This window comes from Prosopis cineraria, unplaced genomic scaffold (genome assembly GCF_029017545.1).
Source record: "Prosopis cineraria cultivar Desert tree isolate PC_DT_omini unplaced genomic scaffold, ASM2901754v1 PC6, whole genome shotgun sequence".
Lineage (NCBI taxonomy): Eukaryota > Viridiplantae > Streptophyta > Magnoliopsida > Fabales > Fabaceae > Prosopis > Prosopis cineraria.
In genome coordinates, this window is record NW_026555337.1 from 38,370,073 (window position 1) to 38,390,269 (window position 20,197).

General features: G+C 30.9%; 2 protein-coding genes across 2 annotated transcripts; both read right to left on the reverse strand.

The window, feature by feature from the left end:
* Positions 1 to 2,008: 2,008 nt before the first annotated feature.
* Positions 2,009 to 8,094, reverse strand: LOC129314130 (beta-glucosidase 12-like). The gene is made up of 13 exons (XM_054957502.1): positions 7,949 to 8,094; positions 7,786 to 7,852; positions 6,554 to 6,612; positions 6,369 to 6,444; positions 6,146 to 6,223; positions 5,945 to 6,032; positions 5,109 to 5,364; positions 4,751 to 4,866; positions 4,429 to 4,643; positions 4,269 to 4,300; positions 3,643 to 3,745; positions 3,416 to 3,512; positions 2,009 to 2,198 (listed from the first exon to the last, which is right to left on the reverse strand). Exons 1-13 carry the CDS (start codon positions 8,081 to 8,083, stop codon positions 2,009 to 2,011), a joined length of 1,512 nt encoding a protein of 503 aa, XP_054813477.1. The 5' UTR covers positions 8,084 to 8,094.
* Positions 8,095 to 9,552: 1,458 nt separating this feature from the next.
* On the reverse strand, positions 9,553 to 14,204 carry LOC129313414 (beta-glucosidase 24-like). The gene is made up of 13 exons (XM_054956482.1): positions 13,937 to 14,204; positions 13,717 to 13,786; positions 12,645 to 12,703; positions 12,467 to 12,542; positions 12,312 to 12,389; positions 12,132 to 12,219; positions 11,740 to 11,995; positions 11,527 to 11,630; positions 11,122 to 11,336; positions 10,905 to 10,936; positions 10,244 to 10,346; positions 10,055 to 10,151; positions 9,553 to 9,957 (listed from the first exon to the last, which is right to left on the reverse strand). The coding sequence occupies exons 1-13, from the start codon at positions 14,078 to 14,080 to the stop codon at positions 9,768 to 9,770; spliced, it is 1,512 nt and encodes a 503-aa protein (XP_054812457.1). The 5' UTR covers positions 14,081 to 14,204; the 3' UTR covers positions 9,553 to 9,767.
* Between the last annotated feature and the right edge of the window lie 5,993 nt (positions 14,205 to 20,197).

Genomic DNA, 20,197 nt, shown 5'->3' on the forward strand with positions numbered 1-20,197 from the left:
CTTTTAGGTTCAAAAAGTTTTTAAATTTGATAATCAAGATAAATAGCTAGGAACCCCCAGGCTAGAAAGAGGATTAATTCAGATGTCAGTTCCCTTTTGGGCTTCTACGTGGAGAGAATCTCATGGGCCGATTGTAGCCCAAAGCCTGCAAAATTAGATTGCTGATCCAACTAAAAAATCTAGTCCGTTTACCAAAAATGAATCTAGTCCATGTAACAACATTACCCATAATCATCAACGTCACTATATATTCTTACCAAAACAAAAAATGGCTATATATTATAACATTTAGATATATTACACCACAAAAAATTTATATGCTCAAATTATTTTTCCCCAGTCAGATTAGCATACCCATAATTTTCCAATAATTTTTACACTATAATTAATTATTGATGCTAACATTTTTTATTTCATAAAAAAATTTAAAACCACTTATTATAACTTAATTTGAAAAAATAACATAGATTTGGCCAGTGCACATAAGAATATATTCATAAAAAGTACATCAAATATAAAAGTTTAAATACATATTTTTTAAAAAAATGATAATAAAATATTTTTAAATTATATAAATAACAATTTAATTTTTTAAAATACTATAATACCAATGAGGTCTTTAAGGATTTATTTGTCAATAACTTTTTTTTAGAAAAGAAAGATTATTTTACCCTTATTAAAAATAACAAGATCTAATCATAATTTTTATTCTATAAATCGCAAGAGTTGAACAAGTAATTATAACTTATCAAGTGTAATTTTTATTATTGAAAAATAAATTTCAATTACAACTTTTGTTTAAAGAATAATAACTTTTATTTTGTGAATCGTAAGAATCACATAAAAAATCACAATTTTTCAAGTGTTATTTTTATTATTGAAAAAAAGTTTTTAAAATAATAAACTCCATTTATAATTTTTATTTGAAGAATTACAACTTTTTTTCTTGAAGAATTGCAATAATTGAATAAAAAATCACAATTTGTCAATAAAAGTAAGATTTTTTTTTGAAAAAGTTATTGAAAAAGAAGTCTCTAAACACTTCATTAGTATTATGACATTTTAAATGATCAAATTATCATTTATATAATTTGAAGAGATTTTATTATTATTTTTCTTATTTTTTTCCTTTTTCATTTTAGGTGGTAACACAAGATTTTCCCAATTTGTGCGCTTGCACCAAATAGCGTGGAAATGATATTGAAAGCCTATTTATTATTGTTATTATTATTATTATTATTAAGAAGGATGGTGGTTATTATAATATTATTTCTCTTTGGACTAATTATTATTTTTTAAAAAAATTAATCATTTAATCCTTATAAATTTGGCTCAGTTGTAAGCTAGTTTTTAAGTTTTGATTAGTTGTAATTTAATCTTTATAATTTTAATTCGGTTGTAATTTAGTTCTTAAACTTTGCCTCTTATAATTTAATTTTTATAGTTTCAATTATTTAAATATTAGTTCCTATATTTTAAAAAATAAAATTATAAATATTTAAAATATTTTGAACCTTTAATATTTATAATATTTAAAGATTTAAAGATTTAAATTATAATATTTTTGAACTTTTAATATTTATAATATCTATAATAAAATTATAAAGATTAAAATTTTAATAGAATTATATTAAATTTTATTACTAATATTTTAAATTATTAAACACCTTTAATCGTAGTTCACGTGAATTATTAAACAAAACAAATTTTAGGCAATTTCAATGACGCAATTAATTTTTTTCAGTTCATGCGAATCAGTTACAAGTGGGATGTAATATATAAGAAGTTCCAATTTTTGAACTTTGAAGATACTACAATAATAGTGTGAATTTGGTGGAAGACGAGTGAGATTTTGACCAAAAGGAAAAAAAACTCATCAATATTTGCTATATTATATTACATAATATTGCTTTCTTATGACATGTTGTCCATTATTTTGCATCATATATACATATATATAAATATAAATATAAGATTATAGTGTGTGTTTATATATTTATAAATTAAATTAGTGTTCGTCATGTGGATGGTTGTGAAGGAATTTTTTGAACCAGTGAGCAGACTTCTTGGGGGTCCTTTTGCGAGATACGTCGTCAAAGTCAACATGAACCATTCCGAAACGAACACTGTATCCGTCGGACCATTCAAAGTTGTCCAATAATGCCCATTCAAAGTATCCCTTCACGTTTACCCCATTCCTGCATTCATTCATTCATTTATATTCACATTATACACACATAAACAACTAATTAATTTTTGGATAGAAGAGAAAATTTGCTTATATAAACTATAAATTTAGAAACGTTTGACTCATTTTTTATGTAATGTGTTTTTTTAATTTTTAAAAATAGTATAATCTAATCTAATCTCTATTATTAATAAGAGTTAATTTTGACTGTTAATTAATTAAAAAATAACAGACAATAACATCAAAAATTATCCAAAAAGCAAAAAAATTACAGTAAAAGTCTCAAAAAATACAGACAATCACTTTAAAAAAAATTACATAAAATGATGAAAAAAATTTCATTGATCATTTTTTATAACTTTTGAAGTTATTTTTTAATCAACTAATGATCAAAATTAGTTTTTATTAACATCAGGATTAAATTATACTATTTTTAAAAGTTAAAGAGAGCTATTGCACAAAAAATAAATTTAGGATTCTAGACTTTCCTAAACCTATATTTTAAGGGTGAATATCTGTTTTTTCACTCTTAATTTTTTAAAATATAGTAATCCAACGTGCTCATTTAAATGGATAAATTATATATTTTAACTTCCTCAGCTTTAACATGTTGCAAAGAACACCCAAACTTTTTTTACATTTAGGTGAATAACTATTCTATTGTTAATTTATCTATTATTTCACTAAAATAACACATGACAAAATTTAGAAAAATGACCTACAAGTAATTCAAAGTTAGAGAAGGTTTATTTGCATAAGAAATAAAAATTAACGGGATGTTTCGTGAAATAAGAAATCACTCTTAGATTCCACATAAGAAATCTAGATACAGAAAAATTTTATGATATCACAAAATTATTTTGAAGTCTCATATTTTTTTATTGAAGTTGCCAATTACTGCTATCTAATTGTTAGTAGAGTCATTCAATTGACATTTATCCAACAATAATTGATAATTTCAATAAATACTTTGGGACTTCAGAGTAATTTCGTGATTACACTAGAATTTTTTGTATTTAGGTTACATGTGTGGGACCCAATGCTATTTTTCCAATAATTAATGTTATCTGGTTACCTATGATAAACCGAAAGTTTTAGGCGTTTCTTTGCCAACTTTTAAAGATTGAAAGAGTTATTAATATATGAAATAAAAATTCGGGAAGTTTTGTATAATATAACTTTATTAATTAGTTTCATAATTAATTATAATGCAAGAAATAAACTTACTTTATGGCTCTGTGAACTTGAGCAAGATGACTCTTGATATAATTTATTCTCATGTGGTCATCAAGATCTACCTTACCGGTGTTAGCTTCATCAACTCCTGCAAATTTGATTCGTGATGAAATTAATAAAGAAAAATTCATTTTTTAAACCCAACCAGAATAAGTAAGCTACTTTTTTAAAATTGTAATATTTTTATATCTCAGTGAAATTAAAATTAAATTACGTACCATTCTCTGTTATATAAATCACCGGATTGTTAAGCTTTTCCTTGGTATAGACCAGAAGCTCATGAAGTCCTTCAGGATATATGTATAGCCAACTTGAAGCTGCCTGTAAAATTTATCCTTTTCAAATAAATTTCTCATTGCCTTTAAATAGAATATTTATTAACAATTTGAAGCTCGGTATGTTAAGAGCCTGCTTAATTTCTATTTTGGAAACAATTTTTTATTTTAATTTTTTTAAAAAATGCCTGGTTAGTTGTTTTAAAAATATCTATTTTGAAAAGGTTTCGGCTTCTTATTTTCAAATACAAGAAAACATATAAATATCCTCTTTTTTTTTTTCTCGTTGCTTGGAAGAAAAAAAGGCAGAAAAAATGCGTTCTCATTAATGATAAAAGTTGTAATTTTGGTGACAATCAACATAGGGTAAGACGAAGCCATCTCATCCCTCAAAATTGTTTTTATTAATTAGTATTGCAAAAGAAGTTTTTCTTTTAATTTGTTCTGAAAAATGATTTTAAAAAATATATTACAAAACAATATTTAGAAAGAAAACAAAAATGAGAACACAATCAAACATGTCCTAAATAATCTGAATATTTTTTTTTTTAACAATTAGGTGTATTTACCACTGGACCGATGGGGACTCCATTTTTCTCACCTGATGATCCAAAAAAAAAAAAAGATGTTAAGTAAAGAAATTTATTGGTGAACATATATATATATATATATATATATATTTAACTAATAACTAATAAATATGGAGGCTTAATTAATTAATTGGCTTACTTGTGACAGAAGCACAGGCATCAGAGAAAGCAGTGTGATTAACATTGGAGCAAGGAGTGTCAGCAGCATAACTAGAACTGTAATAGTTCAATCCAACGTAATCGTATGACCCTTTCACCATTTTTGATTCTTCCCCTGAAAATTTTGGCAATCTCTCCCCAACTCTCTTCACCATTTCTTCTGGGTATGATCCTGACTTCAGAGGCTCCAAATACCTTCATCATTCATTGTTTTTTTTAATGAATAATTAATTAATTAATTATATGATTAAGGGGCTAATTAAAACAACATTAACGAAATATTAATGAAGAATCAAACCTACCAGTCATATGTGAAAGCAAGGGCCCTTGATGCTGCATCTTTGTCTGCCTTAGAATCTGATATTGGAACTTGCCATCCACTGTTCAGCACTATTCCAATCTTTCCCTTTTGTGAACCCTACAAATTAAATTGCAATGTAATATGAATGATATACCACATTTTTTAGATTTTGTGCAATGCACAGAGTTAGAAGACTTGCTTTTATATATATATGCTATGGATTATATCAAATTGAAAGTCCTTTTTTAAAAAATAAAAGTATCAACGAATTGAAAATATATATTATGTTCGATTCACATATCATATGGTGCGTGACTCATGAATGAAATATATAACTATTTTGTTAGAATTGGTGTAACCTGGTACTTTTGTTTGTAGAGGGAGGCCGCTGCGGCATGAGCAAGGAGGAGATGGTGGGAGACAATGTAGGGCTCAGTGCTGGAATTGCCAGCAGTGCATTTAGGGGGAAGCCAACTGGAGCATCTTCCAGGTGCAAATATGCCATGTTCATACCCTTGTGTGCTGAATGTGAGTGGCTCATTTATGGTTGCCCACATCTTCACTTTCTCCCCAAATTCTTTGAAGCACACTTCTGCATACTCCTTGAAATCATTCCTACACCATCCCACATATATAGTTCACATTTCATTTAACTGATCTAGGCATTAGGTTAAGTTAGTTGTTCATGCACTTTTCAGTGTTCTATATTACTAAACTAAATTCGAATGACACCAAGTATTAAATGAGGAGAGCTTCTCTTAGCAAGATCTTTTTCTTCTATTCACAAGACTTTGAACTTGAAACTTCAATTATCGGTTTTATCTCAGGTTGTTTTCAAATGGCCTAGCACTTTTGCATAGTCCTTAAAATCATTCTTATATGCCCCAACATATTTCACATATAATTTAATTGATCTAGGCATAGGTCAAGTTGTTCATGTACTTTTCATGTTCTTTTCAATATTCTATACTACTGAACTAGATTCGAGTCGCATCAGGCATTAAATGAGGAATGATTCTTTTAATTAACAAGATTTTTCTCTTACATTCATGAGACTTGAACTCAAAACTTTAATTATTTGAAGGGTTTTAAGTCTCTTTCACTTAACTCAACTATTATCGATTTTATCTTAGGATGTTTTTACATTGCATGTGTTCGTGATGAAAGTGAAATTCAATAAATAATTAGTTCTTACACGATCTTAGGGCTTAGAAATCCACCATATTCATCTTCAAGGGATTGAGGAACATCCCAATGGAATAGAGTTGCAAGGGGCTCCAAACCTGTGTTTATAGCAATACCAAAATTAAACTAATGACACCTCATCATTAATCATACTTAGCTTGTGTTAAAATTTTCTCTTTATTGTGTGAGAGAGAGAGAGAGAGAGAGAGACCATTTGATTTAATTTCATTGATAAGGTCATTGTAATATGCAATGCCTTCCTTGTTTACTCCTCCCTTTAGGTTTCCCCCTGACATGAATGTAACACAACTTCTGTAATTAGTTTTAATTTAATTTATCTAAAAAATATAATGTTTTGATAAATATACAGAAACCGAGATTAGATAGTAATTAATAAATTTAAAATGATTACTTAAGTTCAGAATATTTCCCACCAGGTAGTATTCTGTTCCAGGAGATGGAGAATCTGTATGCGTTGAATCCTATGTCCTTCAATAACTTCACATCCTCCTGCAAAAGTGTTAATTAATTTCCTCAGTTTCTTATCATAATTGACAAATAATTAATTATATGAGATTAAGTTTTCATATTAATTAATGCAAGACAATTAATTAAGTACCTTGTAGTGGTGGTATGAATCATCAGCAATATCTCCAGTACTAGCGTTCTTTATCTTATCTGATGCAAGTCAACATGTCTTAATCTCAAAATTAATTAAATCATTATATATGCTAAGAACTTACTAATTCGTTTATATGGAAGTTTTAACTGAATTTGCAGGCAGTACATATTTATTCAAACTAAAACTCAAAGGAAATGATCTCAATTATCTCATATATATATATATATATATATATATTTCATGATTTTATATCCTGGTTTGTTTTATGTGTTGGGTAATAGTTTACAAAAACGAAATAACAATCAACCTGGAAAAATAAATCTCTCTCTTCTGTGCTTCGATGATTTTTTGAGGAAATGAAAAAAAACCATGTCCTAAAATATTCTAAAACAAATTATATGACAATGAAACACTCCATTTGACCATAATAAGACATTGATAATTATTTTACAGTTCTAAAGGAAATTAATTAAAACATTAATCTCTTAAAAAATTATACAGCTTTTCAATTATACCCTTAATAAACATCTTATATAAATGTTTTAAAAATTAAAATTAAAATTTTAATGCATTAATTTTTCAAAAAGAGTAATAAATGAAATAGAAGTATAGTTAAAAAAATAATTATAAAAATTATTTAATACCTTATATTTTAAATTAAGTAGAACTTTTAAAAAATGTAAATGCCAATACAGCTATACTAAAGTCCAGAGGGATATTCATTAATGAATTGGCCTAGTTAATAATAATTTAATTAATAACTAATCCCGTTGCCAGTGGTGGAGCAACATGTAAGTGAGTGGAGTATGCCCCCTTACTTTGAGAAAAATATGCGTTAGGGTTATGAGCTTTTTTTTAATCTCTTATCTTGACATTTAAAACTTTAAACTCATTTGAATGTTAAATATCAATAAGTTAATTGTTCAATAATTCAAAACATAGAAATATTACAGTAAAGAATTTATAAAGTAGGTAATTTTTTTATCAATTTTTAATTATTATTATTATTTTTTCAAAATTGCCCCTTTTGATTCAAGATGCTGTCTCCACCAATATCTGCTATTGATATAAGAATTTCATTAATGAATGATTGATTTGTTAGTATTTTTATAAATATTTCTTGAACCTGGAGATATCCTTAACCCTGTAGCCTAAATTAACTTGCCTAAACTTTCTCATCATAAAAGAAAGCCAATGAGAAACACAGAAAAAGGTTTTTAATTAATTACTTGGCTGTTGAACGAAGGTGTCCCATATGCTAGGGGTTCTGCCTCCTTCCTTTGTAGCACCTTCAACCTTAATTCGCACAATAAATTAATTAATATTAATCTTCATTTCATTTAATTAATCCGTAGATGCAAACAATTATTAGGAATTAATAATGAACGAAACCTGGTAAGCAGAAGTAGCAGCTCCGAATAAGAAATCCTCTGGAAAATCGCTACGTTTAACAGAAGTCTTGGATTCAACAACCGCAATAAAGAAGAAAAACAACAGAAGAAGAAGAAGAATGATCCCAGATTTCATATCTCTTAACAATTTTGTTTCGTCAAAGGAAAAAAAAATTAATCGATTTGTCGGATGCAAATGGAAATTTTATTTATAGTAATGTAATTATTGTTTGTGTGTTCAAGGGTTTGAGAAAAACTTGGGAACTAGGAACCTACTTATCAACCACATGTCTTTTTTTTCTAAGTTTGAGTGTTTGTTTTAAAGGGAGACCGGTGTGATTTATTTAGATTTTCTTTGAATGATTTGGATTTTTTTCAATTTCTTAATTACAATTATTCTTATTTTTTATTACAATAAATTGAAAAAAGGTGGAGAGAGGTATGTGATATTCTTATTTAGATTTGCTTTAAATTATTTGGATTTGGATATTCTCATTTCTTAATGTCTGAAAAGAAAACTGATACCATTGTCATAAACGGAAGCAAACCTCTGCAGACAAATGTCACGTAATAAGTTGAAATTCTTTTTTTTTGCAAGTGTCAAAAGGATTGAAGGCCCAAAAAAAACCACCAAATGGATAAACTGTTGTGGTTGTTTAATATGACATGATGATTAGCCCATGATATTCCTTTTTGTTTTTTGGGCCAAAAGCCCATGACCTATATCATCAAGGGAAACTTGTAAGTAAAGACCTGCTAAAGTTTGTAATTGCAATTTAGGATCGTGTAATAGTGAAATTCAATGTAAAGATTATGGTCTTTCTTTGCAATTAAAAAAAAAAGAAAAATTAATCTGTTGATCCTTGAAGTTTTGATACAGTTAAAACTTGATCTTTTAATTATGACACGATATAACTTAATCTTTTAACTTTTAACTCACATATAGCACAATTTCTAAATTTTTCATTATTTATAATATTATCCTTATCATCCATAACTCATTATGAGCTAGCAGAGTCATCCTACACAGCAAAAAAATGTCAACATAACACCTGTTAAAAAAGTTTATAATATTATCCTTCTCTCTCTCCCCCCATTTAGCAATTTTTCAAGAGTGTTATATAGACATTTTTTTGCCATGTAGGATGACTTAGCTAACTCATAATGAGTTATGGATGATAAGGATAATATTATAAATGAATATATGTAAGTTAAAAGTTAGAGTACTTAATTGCATTAAGTCATAATTGAGGAACTGAATTTTAATTAAGTTAAAATTTTAAAGACTAAAATTAATTTTCTCTTAAAAAAAATTTGTCTCCGACTAAGATACCCCTAATGTTTGGTTAGGAAATAACTGACAGACTTGAAAAAAATTTTAGGTTCTAAACCTGTGATTTAGTCCAAGCATACTATTTTTCTTTTTAATTTTCATGTCGCTTCTAATGAGGACATTGGAATTGGGTGAAAATTTCTTAATACTTACCTAGAAAATAACACTAACTAGCTTGAAAAATATTTAACTTGACTTGTTAATTAGTCTCAGTGTCCCAATTTTGTAACATTGTAAGAAAAAGAAAGAAAGAAATAACATAATCTCTGAAGCATCCATTAGACTGATAAACTCATAATCATATAAAATTCAATTTTTTTTTGGGTCCTTTGACCCATGGAAACCCAAAGCAAGCTTAATTTAACATTCATGTTTGACAAACAAAAGTTAACTCAACACTAGTTTTATTTTCAGTGACAAATTTATGAAAAAGACTGTGATCAAGCAATTGAGCCCTCAAGTTATTTCTCTTTTGCAGCAATTTCCTTCAGTAGTGATGAGGATCATTCCATTGATGGAGAAAAGTTTTGAACCACCAAGCTGATCGTTTATGATATCTTTTCAATCCATTCTTGAAATCCACAAAAATTAGTCCAAATCGAACAGTGTATCCATCAATCCACTCAAAATTGTCAAGCAAGGACCACATAAAGTAGCCCTTAACCTTCACCCCATTCCTACAAAATCCAAATAAATCTCCAGAACTTGTGTATGTTGAATCCTTAGATTTGGAACCTTCACAACTAAAATGCACATCTCTGCAAAAGAACTTACCTCATGGCCCTTTGGATATAGAGAAGGTGATGACTGACATAATCTATTCTAATCTTATCATCAAGTGACTTTCTACCATCATTAATTTCATCAACTCCTGCAAATGTTTGAAGAAATATGGATTATGAAGAAGAGAGCAAGCAATATGATTATGACATTTTTAAGATTCCATGAAGTTGAATTGGTTACCATTTTCTGTTATGTAAATGACTGGATTGTTAAATTTCTCCTTAATGTATTGTAATAGATATTGAATTCCTGGTGGATAGATGTAGAGCCATTGGGAACCAGCCTGCAATGTTACGTAGCAAAATTTTCCTTTGCATCAGTAATTTGACGGAATTAATCCTTTAAGGTTAGCAAGTGAATACCAACCCAAATACTAGGCGGTTCAAAACCTAAGGTTTGGGCTAAGAAAACTAACATGCAGCTCAAGTGATGATTGTAAAGGTCGGAGGGAAATTGAGGGCGCATGTGGTCCCCACTGGGAAACCAAACATGCATTTAGACACTAAGGAGATTCGTTAGGATCAATGTGAGACTTCTCATTGTCTGTCTGTACTTGATCCTAATAATGATTATTAATGAGTATTTCTTTAGAAGTGTTTTCAACTTTTTATCGCAGAATAGCTTTTCGTTTTAAGGAGAAATTATAATTCTTATTTCCCTCTTACGATGAAAAAAAATTTTTTTCTGGGATTTTTAAAACTGATTTTGTCTTAAATAAATACACACAAAAACTTAAAACAAAAAACGTCTTTTATGTAGTTTTTTCTTCTTTTTCACAGCTAAGTCAATAGGTTCCCCCTGTCAATCACTTGAGCATCTAAAATCAGAGAGAAGGAAGTACCTTTGGACCAATGAGAAGTCCATTTCTCTCAGCTGATGGAACAGAAGAAATGAAAAGTAAGCAAATACACATATTAAGACCAAAGAAAAATATAAAAAAGCAACTGACTAGAGATTTGGACCAGACTAAAAAACAAAAGGTCAGCAAATGTACAAGACAAACTTGGGAAAAGTGAAGAATGAAAGTATGCATAAGATCTTGTATTTGTGTAGCTTACGGGTAGCATTTATGCAGGCATCTGTCAACGAAGTTTGATTTTCTCTTTGGCAAGGAGCACTGGATACATAATATGTTGTGTAATAATTCAACCCTATAAAATCAAAGGACCCTTTAACTAGCAAGGATTGCCCATTTGAAAATTTTGGCAAACGTTCGCCCACATTGCTAACCATTACTGCTGGGTAATTTCCAGAGTTCAGCGGTTCCATGAACCTTGCGAAGCATGAAAGGATCAAAGTGAGGACCTTGCTAATATAAGGCATTGTCAATATCTCAGCACGACTTTAAGACATAAGAAAAAACTATTAGGTATGAAGAACTGTTAAGAAGCTTTACTGCCAGAAATTGTGCTAGCACAGAAGTTTAAACTGATGAAGCATTTTCACATATGAGATACACTTACCAGTCATACATGAAAGCTAAGGCCCGAGATGCTGCATCTTTGTCAGCATTTGATTGGGATGTTGGAATAAACCAGAGGGAATTTAGAGCTACCCCAATTTGACCCTTTTGAGAAATCCATTGTATGCAAAGATCATGAACAGTCAAATTTGAAACAAATACAATTTAAGTGCTTCTGAGTTCAAATAATGTTGAAAAATAATTTTTCAGAAACCTGGTACTTCTCTCTATAGATTTTGACTGCTTCAGCATGAGCAAGGGTCTGGTAGTGTGAAACAAGGTAGGGCTCAGTGCTAGAGTCACCGGCACTGCAGTTTAGGCCCAGGAACTTAGAGCACCTTCCAGGGGGAAATGCGCCGATGGCATAACCCATGTAGCTATATTGCATTGGCTCATTTAAAGTGATCCAATGCTTTACCCTGTCACCAAATTCTCTAAAGCACAGTTCTGCATAATCTGCAAAATCCTTCCTGTTTGAAAAATCCAAAGGGGAATATTTTCAAACACTTGGAAGGCAATATGAAGGAATGGTCCATCCACTCTTGAGGGAATATGATAGCACCAATGTGATTAATTGTTGTTTTGGTTAGTTTGCTTGATACTCACACAATTTTGGGGCTCAGGAAACCACCATATTCATCTTCAAGAGCTTGGGGAAGGTCCCAGTGAAACAAAGTCACAAAGGGCTGCAATCCTGTAAATGCAAGGCACAAAAAATCAAATGTAACTTAATTTGTTTGATTCCCAAATCCCAATATCATGAATGAAAGCTGTTCCTGAGCTAACCATAGGATAGGAGTTCATCGATGAGATTGTTGTAATAGTTGATGCCTTCTGAGTTCACTCCTCCCTTCAGATTTCCATCTAAAACATAAATTTGAAGTATGAATTTAATCGAATCATTGAAGAAAATAATCGGAGGATGAGAAAGTATTTCTCACAGGGTAGGATTCTGGGCCAAGAGATGGAAAATCTGTAGGCATTAAACCCAATATCCTTCATTATGGCTACATCTTCCTAAGAAAGTTTTGGATGGGTGAACAGTGTTAGAAATCTTGATGGAAAATGAAGTTCATAAGCTAGTGAGAATCATAAAACAAATAAAGAGAAGGGGAGTACCTTGTACCGATGGTATTGATCAGTAGCAATATCCCCATTACTGCGATCAGCTATCTTTTCTGAAAGATTTAGGCATAATTGTATAAAGCCAGCTCTTTCTAAATGTGTAGCGTGAAGAAACTCGTGTTACAAACTTTATGTGAATCTGCACAGTCTTGCTTACTGACGTGTGTGCTAAGTTATCCGGCATTCAGATTCAGAGGACGAAATGCATGGTAGTCAACTTTAAAACGATGTGGTTTTCATGTTTAATATGTGTGTTTGTGTGGGGAAAACGAACAAATTCACCTCTAAATTATAGGCGTACAAGCATATGAGATCCTAAACTTATCTTTTATATAATATTTCTCTTCAACTTTTGAAAACAGTATAATCTAATTTGAACCATTAATAATAGTCAATTTTAATTGTTAGTTGATTAAAAAATAATAAAAAAGAATCTCAAAAATTAAAAATAAAACCTAAAAATTATAGTAAAGAATCCAAAAATTATAGATAAGGATTAAAAAAAATTTAAAAAAAGGACTAATATTTTTTTTGTTTCTTTTTTGTAATTTTTAAAGTTCTTTTTTTCATTTTCTAATTAATTAATGATCAAAATTAACTTTTGTTAATGATTGGATCATCTTACATCTTTTTCAAAAGTTGGAGGGGCATATTGTACAAAAAAATGAATTTAGAATTTCAAACACTTTTGAACATACAATTTAATAATAAATTTGCTCATTTACACACACATGTATTACCCCAAATTCAGATCCTACTGTATGCAAGGCCCAGATTTTAAAACATTAACAGCATAAAAAATTTCATAATAATCATAAAATCAATTTATAGCACAAGATATATTGAGAGCATATTATTTTTTTAAAATTAAAAGATACTTTACCAAATTAAGATTGGTTTTTAACATGATTATGTGATTGAGTTAGATTAAGCATTGTTTGATCCAATTGAAAATAGCTTTTCTAAGGTTATGTTTAAACGATTATAACCCTTTCTGTTAAGATTAACGGCTAATAGTCAACATTAAAATTGACATAAGAAAGATGAAAATGAGAATTAAAAGTACCTGGGAATTTATGGGTGAAAGTGTCCCAAACACTTAGGCCTTTCCCTCCTTCATATGCTGCACCTTCATACTTCATATCATAACATATGTCAAGTTATCAACACCAGTCACGCCATTGATTAAGAAATTAAATCTCAGCCACACAACCACACACACACACGAACAAGAAATTATTGTGAGTGTGTAGATGAATGTATATTGAAGGAATATGTAAACCAACCTGGTACGAAGACGAGGAAGTGCCGAAAGTGAAATCTGGGGGAAAACTGGAGGGATCAACACAACCTACTGTGTCTAACAGTGCAATATTAATGGAGATGACAAGCAGAAGAAGAAGAAGATGATGACAGTACTTATTCCACATATTCTGTGTGTTTAATTTGATATTAATTTTTAATTTTCACTTACAAAACAATTTGATCATATCATCCTTCTTTCATTTATAAAGCCTAATGCTCAAACCTTGATGACGAGATCTCAGAGCGGTTTTGACGTTTTTCTCTGCAAAACCTTCTTCTCCATAGCATATTGCCGTTTCTCTCTTTTTTAGAGTTTTTTTATTATCATTTTCTTAGTTCAACTTGCATTCAAGTGCTCAAGCAACCTCTATATAATATATATATGTATATATATATTAGATTTAATTCTCTCCTCTTTTAATAAGCATAAGAAGTAGGTTTTGCGGATGGTAGGAATTATTTTTCTGAGATACTATAAGCAAATAGTAGACATTCCTCAACTATATTGTTACATGCACAAGAGTTATAGTTCGAACTTCTAATCATTTGTTTAAATAACAAGAACCGCCAACTTTAGTCAGTAACTGTTTTATTTTTTTTAAGATTAAAACTTGTTATACTTGAACATTAAATATTTAGAGAAAGTATAATATTAAAATACCCATATATAATATTATAGTACATATAATATTAAGGAAAAATTAATCCCCCCATCCTTATAGTTTTATTGAGTTTTTAACCAGGTCTTTATAGTTTTTTTTTCTTTTTATTAAGTTCTTTAAATTTTTTCCGTTACACCAGTTAATCCTTTTAATTTAAAATCATTAATTAGTGCTAATAGTGTCAAAATTTTCGTTAAATAATCATGATGCGGCAGCAATCTTGTGGGCATTTTTTTACAAGTGGGATCAGATGAAAAATATATGCCACGTATGAAAATCAATTTTCTGAGAAAACGGCCTTGCGCTCTTCTCCTTCAATCGCTAGGACTCGAGCGGGCAGAGCATCGAAGAGAGGAGGAGAAGGGAGATGTGGTTCGGCAGAGTTGTAGAGGGGGAGGCCAAGTTTGCCAGGGTGGGTACGCATATCAGAGAAGAGAGGATGAGGAGGGAAGGTGGTTTGGCAGAGCCACAAAGGGAGACGTCAAGTTCGCGAGTGTTCAAGTATGTAGAGAAGAGAGGAGAAGGGAAGATGGTTTGGTAGAGATGCTGCCATGGAGGAATCAGTTGACGGTAAGAGCTCTTGTGGTGAGCCTTTTGCTGAGCGTGTTGTTTAGTGTCATAGTAATGAAATTGAATCTCACCACTGGAATTATGCATTCCCTTAATGTCTCTGCCGGCCTTCTGGGTTTTTTCTTCATCAAAACTTAGACCAAGTTCTTGGATAAATTTGGCATGTTGAGGTAGCTGTTTACGAGACAAGAGAATCTGTTTAATTTGGGTTTCTTCCCTCAATGTCGCTTCCTTTGGCACAGCCTTTAGTGGTACCTTCTCTAACTCTATGCTTGTTACTTGCAGAATTATAAGCTTAAATGTGTTAAATCTAGAAACTATGCTTCTTTACTGTGAAAATTAATCTCAATTTAAGATCTAGATGGGTATGCTTTTTAAGTGGCAATTTCCTTCTTCATCATCAAATTCGTATTTGGATCTGTACCTTATTGAAGTGACAATTTCCTTCTCCATTTTAGGAATTGAAATTTACAGCATTCATAGAAGATTTGCATAGATTCAGATTCCTTTGATTTCTCAATTTTTCTTTTCCTTCTCGAGTAGGTTCTTCACATTTGTTAGTTAAAGGTAGATGTTAATAAAGTGTCATTATACATTGATTCAATGATAGATTCCTTAAATCTTCATCAACTAAATCTGTGTGGTGCTTTATCTCCTTGCATCTGTAACCAAAAATTCATTTTTGTTTGCAAGTGGAATTAGTATTTTGGTTATTTGATTCTTGCAATTATGCTTATTCTGTGAAAATTTGATAGTTGGATGACTATTCTGATCCTTTGAATATTGTTTTGGTTAGTTTCTTTCAGGAACATTTTAGATGATAGAAGAAATTCTAATGTAAAGAGTGAGCTGGTTTTGAAGATTCGCATGGTTTGCTTGCTGCATATGCTTTTGTAACTTGGGAAGAATTGAAGAACTAGGCTTCTGGCTTGTTGCTGTTGCTCAGGACTTTAGGATTTTTAGTCTGAACATTTGGAAGTTTTATTTGCTGCTGTTGTTCAGGACTTTAGGATTGTTAGCTTGCTGCTGCTGCTGTTCATTTCTGCTGCCTTGTTTAAAGTGTATGGCAGACTGTTTTTAGCACTATGTTTCTGCTTTTGTATGGTAGACTGTTTCTGCTGCTCCTATCTTGTAACTTCTTGCGAAGTGGCATGTAAACCACTATGTTTAAGAATTGATGTAAAAAATTGATATTGAATGGTAACAAGGATATGTCATTATCCTACTTTATATTCTTGTAATGTAATGTACTATTTTATTGAATGGTCAAAAGTTGTTATTACCATGTTCTCTCTATCACAGGACAAAAATTTGCCAACTTAGAAAATTGTCACCCCTTCTAGTTTCTTCATTGATTAGTACAAGCTTATAGTGAATTCTCACAACTTGATAATATTACCTTAGAATCAAAAGCAAAGGTAAATTTCATAGAACTCAGTAGAGAATTCTCACAAGCTTATAGTGAATTCTCACAACTTGATACAGATACACCAAAAGCAGCACACTTCTATTGGAAAGGGTAGATAAATAACATGCCAAGGAAGGAAAACCTCTAACCAACAAGGAAGAAAAAAAGAAAAAAGAAAATAGCCAAGCTTGAGCAATAATCATATCTATTGACACATCCTGGAAGATTGGAGTTAACTACCAAGTACATGACATCATTTATCAATTACTAAATCCAAAATATATATAAAATCATCTCCAAGTACATGAGCATACCCTATTAACTACAACAAAATGGCATATGAAGCCACATCCAAAAAACTCCAAAATATCATATTCTAAACCTTTAAACATTAAAGTTGGCTACTACATCCTGTATCCCTCATTTAATTAGTTGTAGGCAAGTCCTTCTGTTGTGGCCGGAATTCCCACAGATCTTACACTTGACACTTGTATTGGATCTTCTAACCTTGTTTGGAGGTAGAGGTTCATCTTGCTCTCTTCTTCGTTTCTTCTTTAGTCTACCTGGACGCTTGTGATATTTGGGGGGATTGATTGGTTCCAAGCTTGTGTGCTCCCACATCTCTTTTCCATTGATAGGTTGGATCACAGGAGCGTAACACTCCACATAAGCTTCAAGACTTAGTGTTGAATCCACATAATCAATAGGGTTTAATCGATTGGCATAAATGCAACTAACAGCATGCCTACAAGATAGAGAATATTAGTTATAAAGATTGAATAAATGAAACTTTGAAAGTGAGTTATAAAAAAACCTGCAAGGTATTCCAGTTAGTTGCCACCATTGACAAGCATATGACTTGGAACGAAGATCAACAATAAACCTTTGAGAGTTGTATGATACTTTAAATTGAGCATTATTAGCCCTCCTTGGTTCCCACTTTCTAGATTCTTCTATCTCTTTGTCAAGCCTCTTACAAGGTCGAGGGCACACAGATCTCTTGCCACGATATTTTTCTACTTTTACTCGATTTTGATGAAATCTATCCATCAAATAAGTTTGGATCCAATCAAGAAGACTAATAATTGGACGTTCTCTTGCCTCCAATAATCGACCATTAAAACACTCTGATATGTTATTCATAATCATATCAGACTTACAATAATCATCAAAATATGCCTTGGTCCAACAAGATGGAGGAAAAGTCATTGAGTGATCATATGCATTCTTTGAAATTTTTTTCAACTCATTCAATATTATTTCCCATGCCGATGGGTAAGTTTCCTTTGCTGCACGAATCACTAAGTCTCTCACTAAAGTTCCTCTACCATACCTTGCCTTTATATTGGCATACAAGTGTCTTACACAATAACGATGTTCAACACCTCCAAGCAACTCTCCAAATGCTTGAACCAAACCCTGCACATTAAAACTAATACCTATTATATGAACAAATAAATAGAAATATGATAATTAAAGTACTTTAGCTCTTAATTACCTTTTGTTGGTCTGAAATAAATACCTATTTTTTTTAGCCATGGTGCCAATATTATCAAACAAATTTTTCAAGAACCATGTCCAAGAATCCCTATTTTCTATCTCCACCACTGCCATAGCTAAAGGAAAATATTGCTCATTAGGGTCACGAGCTACAGCTACTAATAATATACCACCATATGGGCCTTTGAGAAAGCATCCATCCAATCCAATAATTGGCCTACATGCTGCCTTGAAGCCTCTTTTGACTGGTTCCAAGCACATATACAACCTTCTAAATACTCGCAGACGATCTACATATGGCTTATTTGTGACAAGACAAAATTTGGACCTTAGATCTTTCGACTTGACTTCTAAACAATAGTCCCTCAAGTAAGCATATTCTTCTTTATGATTCCCCTCAATTATCTCCCTTGCAATTTTTCTAGCCCTAAATGCTTTGTTAATTAAGGGTTGAGCCATGTAATCTTTTCTTATGGTTGCTTGCACATCTGACAACTTAATATCTTTGTTGATCTTGACATTGTCAACTATTGTTTTAGCAATCTACTCTGATGAAGCCCTCTTTGCATTGATTGTTACTCAGCATGCATGCCTTGGATTTAATGTCTTCAGTTGATAAGTCAATGAGTCACTTTCTTTGCTTACAAACATTAGCCAACCACATCTATTAGTGCATTTCACTCGACATCTCTCTTTATCATTTTTTATATAGTTAAATGCATAACCATTCAACAAAAAGTGCTCCTTTAGAGCATCCTTAAATTGTTTGATTGAAGTAAACTTCATCCCTAAACTAAATTTGAAGTCCTTACACATCTCATTTGGATTGTACTTGTAGTATCTTGTTATCGGCTTATCTTCATCTTCATCAATTGCATATTCTTCATATAACTCCTCATCTTTTAATTCTGATAACAAATCATCAATGTTCTCATCTAACACTCCAGAGAAAGGAATAATTTGTACATCTTCATGTTGGTGGTCTAACACATTTGAATAGCTACTACAACCTTGTCCCATACCATCCACTCTGTCAATGCCAATAAATTCATTGAAGTAATCATCACCCAAATTTGCTTCATCACTATCATCCAAGTATTCTAGCATTTCATCCCCACTCATTCCTTCTATGTTTTCTTCATGCTCCATCATATACCTAAAATTTAATACCATAACATGCATATTTGATGATGACACTAAATCATATAAACATATATGTAGATAATATATTGATTTTTAAAGAACACGTGAAGATGCCAATTACATTACCTTACACTAAAAAATCATGACAGCACTTAGTTTAATATTCTTTTTTGATATTATTTGTACTCAAAGCCTCCATTATCCTACATTTAGATTTAACCAGGGAAGCTATATAAATGATGGAAAAAACTTCCTAACATAAAAAATTGAATTTCAGGGGTTACCAACTAAAAGAAATCCCAGCACATCTTTGACTAAAGGCCCACAACTTTTATATTTATAGAAATTCCATCTTGCAATTTATATCTGTAAATTATATCTATAAAAAATTTACATCTTGCAAAATCCCAGCGCGTCATTCATCTACTCCTATGCTGTAGCTTCATTTCATATTGTGATTTTCTTGTTGGAAAAAAACTCTCCCCTGATCCTATCTCCACTAAAACATCAACTTAGTCCCATCTTCATTCAGTGATAGAAAAAAAAAAAGATTCAGAGCAATGTTTTCCCTCTGACCTTCTCTTTTCAATTTCTTTGTTTCACTAGATGGAACTCAAAAGCGCAAACTCGACTTACCTAGAGGGAGAAAGGACGATGAAACAGAGAAGATAGTTGACTAACCTTATGGAGCTCAATGATGATGATTTTGCCTCCTTTCCTGTGTCGATATCAATGGAATAGAAGAGACAATGACAACCCTAAATGTAAAGCTTCTTGGTTACGCTTCTTTACGTCTCCAGTATACATGAACTGAACAAGTTTCCTATTTCAAATGTTTTTTTTTTAATTTTTGGTGCTCAGTCTGATTTGATGAAAACAAAATCCCCATTATATTTCCACGTAATTGTTACTTAACAGAATTTTTAACACCATTAACATTTATTAACGATTTTAAACAA

Coding starts and splice junctions, on each gene's coding strand:
- LOC129314130 (XM_054957502.1), bottom strand. CDS start 8,083: ATGAAATCTGGGATCATTCTTCTTCTTCTTCTGTTGTTTTTCTTCTTT. Junction 6,445..6,553: donor ATTCATACCACCACTACAAG/GTACTTAATTAA, acceptor ACACTTTTGCAG/GAGGATGTGAAGTTATTGAA. Junction 2,199..3,415: donor CAAGTTCACAGAGCCATAAA/GTAAGTTTATTT, acceptor GAATGAATGCAG/GAATGGGGTAAACGTGAAGG.
- LOC129313414 (XM_054956482.1), bottom strand. CDS start 14,080: ATGTGGAATAAGTACTGTCATCATCTTCTTCTTCTTCTGCTTGTCATC. Junction 11,631..11,739: donor TCTATAGAGAGAAGTACCAG/GTTTCTGAAAAA, acceptor ATTTCTCAAAAG/GGTCAAATTGGGGTAGCTCT. Junction 10,937..11,121: donor TGCCTGCATAAATGCTACCC/GTAAGCTACACA, acceptor CTGTTCCATCAG/CTGAGAGAAATGGACTTCTC.